The 4362-nt window shown below is 62.2% G+C and overlaps 1 protein-coding gene across 1 annotated transcript; it reads left to right on the top strand.

The window, feature by feature from the left end:
- Nucleotides 1–450: 450 nt before the first annotated feature.
- Nucleotides 451–4113, top strand: NKX2-6 (NK2 homeobox 6). The gene is made up of 2 exons (XM_037024565.2): nucleotides 451–727; nucleotides 3503–4113. The coding sequence occupies exons 1-2, from the start codon at nucleotides 451–453 to the stop codon at nucleotides 4111–4113; spliced, it is 888 nt and encodes a 295-aa protein (XP_036880460.2).
- The last annotated feature ends 249 nt before the right edge of the window (nucleotides 4114–4362 follow it).

The raw sequence follows: 4362 nt of genomic DNA, 5'->3' as shown, positions 1-4362 counted from the left end.
CCCCCATCCTCGCACACCCACTAGGAGAGTCCCTGCGGACCCAGGCTTGACCTCAGAAGCTCCGCGCGTACCGTATTCACCGAGATATCAAGCCGCGCGCAGCCCTCTATCCCCCGTTTCCTAGCTTTGAGACGCTTCAATACGAACCAAACCTTTCCGGAAGGTGGCTGGGGGCTGGTGGCTGGGAAGAAATTAGAAGATGCGGTAAGAAAGCGTCTGAGGAGGAAGCTTTGGGTTAGCACGTGGTTTCTGCGGGAACCAATGGGGGTCTGCGGTCTCATCACTGGGCCCTGGTCGCCCTGCGGCAGGGATGGCCCAGAAGAAAGCGAGGTAGGGGACACTGGCCGTCTGTCCCATACCTTGGGCTGCAGTGCCTGTAGCGACAAAACGCGAAGCCTTGGGCACTGCACTCTTTGGGGACTGGGGACGCCCTAGTTCTCCGCCTCCGGGATGCTGCTGAACCCTGTCACCTCCACTCCCTTCTCGGTCAATGACATCCTGAGGCTGGAGCGCGAGCAGAGTGGCCCTGAGGCCTTGAAACTCCGGGGAGCACGGAGAAGCCCGGAAAACTCTCAATACTGGCGACTGGTCCCAGAACCTAGGTCAGAGGTTCACAACTCCGATGGCGGAGGCCGCGGCCAAAGGGACAGAACGCAGGACTTGGGGCCTCCTGGGGATCCCGGTGAGACAGTCGCAGAGATTCACGCGGAACTGGTCAGAATGCCAAGTGAGTGGGCGCTGGAGGGCAGGGGGTGGGCGGGGGTCACAGTCATTACCATTTGGCTCGTTGAGTATCCCTGTCTTCCCTGCTCCAAGGGCGTAGCCCCATTTTCCCTCATTTGAAGAATCCAAAAGACAGGTCTCTCAGCCCTCTCTACCACCCTCTCCAGACACCTACCGTGCCTCACGCGCCCCTAACGAAATAAGTTTCTGAATCTTAAAGTCTCACTATTCCCACAGCTTGTCACAAACGCATCACCCCCGCCCCACAGTCACAGTTCCCAGAAACCCCAGTGTTTCTCTCTCACAGCGAACCCCTCTGCCGCATCTTAGCTGTGCTCCATCACCACCAGCCTTCCCTGCCATCTCCCAGTCTTTCTCGCCCGAGCTGTCGGCCAAAAGCGCACCCCCACAGCCTCGGGCAGCTTTGGGAGTGGAAATGCAGTCGTCTCTGGGGTCACGAGAAGCCCTTTTTTGTGGCCTGCAGAGCCTCCAGTCGATTCCTCTGCCCGAGCGCCTAGTCCGGAAAATGAGAAATGGCTGTCAGACCAGGTGGTGTCTGAGTCCCTCGCTTCTGGGAGCCTACGGGCGGCTCGGGTTTTAGCTCGGGCGGAGTCTCAGCATCTGGTCTCTGAAGCTCAACCTTGTGCACGGGCAGCTAGGGCTCCCGCACCTGCACCCCCGCAGCCCAGTCGCAGGAAGAGAGGGGGGCAGGTTGGGAGTTGCATTGCGTTGGCTCCTGCACGCGGGAACCTTCGGCAGGGGAGGCTCAACATTCCGAGGGGTGAAAAAGCCGCTCTTCTCGCCAAACCTCTGAACCTGGGTCCGCAGCCTCCGTGGGGTGTCCGGAGGCCGCGAGAGGCGCCTCTAAGGTCTGGCCTCCTCTGCCAGGCGGTGGCACCGCCCCTCTGTTCAAGGCGCTGACTAACCAAGTAAACAAAGAGGCTCGTTCGGAGTTATCATCGACCTGCGCGCGGGTCATTCACCGGCTCGAGGAGCTGTGTTCCCAAAGAAGCCTGTAGGTTTCCGGAGCAGACTCTCTAAACACTCAGTTTCCTGGGTGCTGTTCAGGCCCTCGGTGTTCACTCCGGTTTTGTTAAGAGCCACGTTCCTCAGACCGCTGGTGTCACCTTGCGAGCGAAGGCATCCCTAGCGGGCGTTCCTCCGACACACGCGACCCCGGGGCCTCCCTTCCACTGCTGCCGAGGACGCCTCGAAGGGGACCGCGCCCGACTCCGGGAACGAAGCCCCAGGCCAGACCCCGATTACGCGCGGAAGGGGCCTTCCTGCTGGATTCCTTGCACCTCAACCGCCCTCAGCCGACCCGCCCGCCCACTTCTCAGGGACACAGGGTGAGAGCGGCTCTGGACTGTGATCAGGAGCGCGCGGGGTGCAGCCACTCGATCTGCGTGGTTAGCGATTTGCAGACGGTGTTCCACAGGGCTGCTGAAGGTCTGTTACTTTCCGATTTGCTAAGAAAACAAACCCTGGTCAGCATTTTTCCTTTTTTTTCGAGGACACGCCCTCAGTTTCTCTGAGCACAAGCTTCTCTGAAGGACGTTTTTGCTTCCTCAAACCTTGAGTACGGAACAGCCCCATTTCCCCAAGTGACAGGGCCAGAGCGGTTCGGATTTGGAGGCGGGTTCCCACCCGCCCCTGCTCTCATTAGACGTGTCCTGCTCTGCCTTGCCGTGAGCCTGCATCTCCTCCACGCTCCTCGATTTCTCCTGGCCTGAGTTTCCATGGAAACCCAGCGCTTCCTCTCTACCTACCCTTGGGTAAAAACTGAGCTTAGTCAAGACGGCAGAGAGGTGAGAGGAAGGGAAGGAAGGCTGCAGCGGGGCGGGCTCCCGGCTCAGCCGCCGCCGGGTGATGGGCGAGGACGCCGCGGGCGGGAAAGGGAAGTCAGGGCAAAGCCAGCACCTTACGGGTGCCAGGAAGACCTCAAAGGAGAGAGAGGCCGCTTTTTAAAAAGCCAGATGTGCATCTCAACTTTGGCCCTCAAAGACAGAAGCTCAGTTTCTGAGCCAAGAATCAGGAGTCAGAAGGTATTTCGTTTTGTTTTATTACAAGGACCGCTTCCAAGAAAGATGGGACGGGTCCCTGGCGCCGGTGGAGCGCTTGACCTGCAAGACAAGGGGGTGTGCAAATGTGTGGGTGACGGTGAAAGACATTCGAGACTCCCGCCTGAACTCCTTCCTGGCTTGAAGCGGAGCTCCCCGAGATGCGTGCGGGAACAAACCGATCACAAGACGAACTGGCCATCCTGCAAGCATGTGACGGAGTTTCAGCCCCCTCTCCCTCCCTTCCCACCCCCTTCCCCTCTCTCCTCCACCCAGGGCCGTCCAAAGTCAGCCCCTGTCTGATAGGCCCCACAACTCACACTTGGACGCCCCCGCCAGGCAAAAGCTGCCCCAAACTCGACCACACTTTAGAATCGAGTCTCAGAGAACCGCCTTCCAGTCCTCCACCCACATACAGACACTCTAAGAAGAAGAATCTGTTTTGGACTCTTGATTAATAAGAGTCTGGGATTAAGTACACTGGGGGCCGTAGAGTATCCAAATCTACACATGTGCCAGCAGGTGCAAAAGCGACCAAAGAGCTTGGGGGAAAGGGACATTCAGATGGGCCTGGCACAGGGGTGAGAGTCAGCAAAAGGGAGACAAGGGGCGCGCAGTGAAGTCCGCCAGGGGCGAGGGGCGTCCCTTAACCACAGTGAGGGCATCGCTCGGGTGAGCCCGAGGCTGGGCGCTGACGCTGTTCCTCCCTGTGCTTCTAGAGCCCGGCCGCAGCGCAGCCTCGCCCCCCGGCGGCGGGACCCGGGTGCCGGAGCGCGGCGAAGGCCACGGCGGGGACGGCGCCGAGCAGCGGCGGGCGCGGCAGCGGCGGAAGCCGCGCGTGCTCTTTTCGCAGGCGCAGGTGGGGGCCCTGGAGCGTCGTTTCAAGCAGCAGCGGTACCTGTCTGCGCCGGAGCGCGAGCACATGGCCGGCGCACTGCAGCTCACGCCCACGCAGGTCAAGATCTGGTTCCAGAATCGGCGCTACAAGTGCAAGAGGCAGCGCCAGGACAAGTCCCTGGAACTGGCAGGCCGCCCGCTAACGCCGCGCCGCGTGGCGGTGCCCGTGCTGGTGCGAGACGGCAAGCCCTGCCTGCGCCCCGGCGCGGCGGCCTTCCCCGGCCCCTACGGCGCGGCCGCAGCGCTCTTCTCCTCCTACGGTGGCTGTGCGGGCGCCCCCTTCAGCGCGGGCTACTGCGCGGGCTACGCGGTCGCGCCCCCGGCGCCTGCGCCACCTGCGCCCCTGGTCGGCGCGCCCTTCGGCGCGGGTGGCTCGAGCGCCAGCCCGCAGAGCCATCTGCCGGCCACGCTGCAGGGTGTGCGGGCCTGGTGAGGTGCCTTGACTCGGATACGTCCGCCATGGCCGGGTCTCCGCCCCGCCTCTCCACCCGTGGGTCGCGGCCGGGTTGAGAGGCGGTAGCCAAGGAGGAAATAGGCGACCCGACGGCACTGCTTCCCGACGTTCCCTGGGACAGCGAATCGCCCTTGGGAGCAGCCCCGCGGAAGGCCCTGGGAACCTTCTCCATGGACACAACGCGGGGCCTGCGCCAGCCACCCACGGGGAGCTCCCAGAGAGGGGGAG

Source organism: Manis javanica, chromosome 3 (genome assembly GCF_040802235.1).
Source record: "Manis javanica isolate MJ-LG chromosome 3, MJ_LKY, whole genome shotgun sequence".
In the NCBI taxonomy this organism is placed as follows: Eukaryota; Metazoa; Chordata; class Mammalia; order Pholidota; family Manidae; genus Manis; species Manis javanica.
The sequence above is the reverse complement of the archived record's forward strand: the minus strand, read 5'-3'. Positions and strand labels throughout refer to the sequence as shown.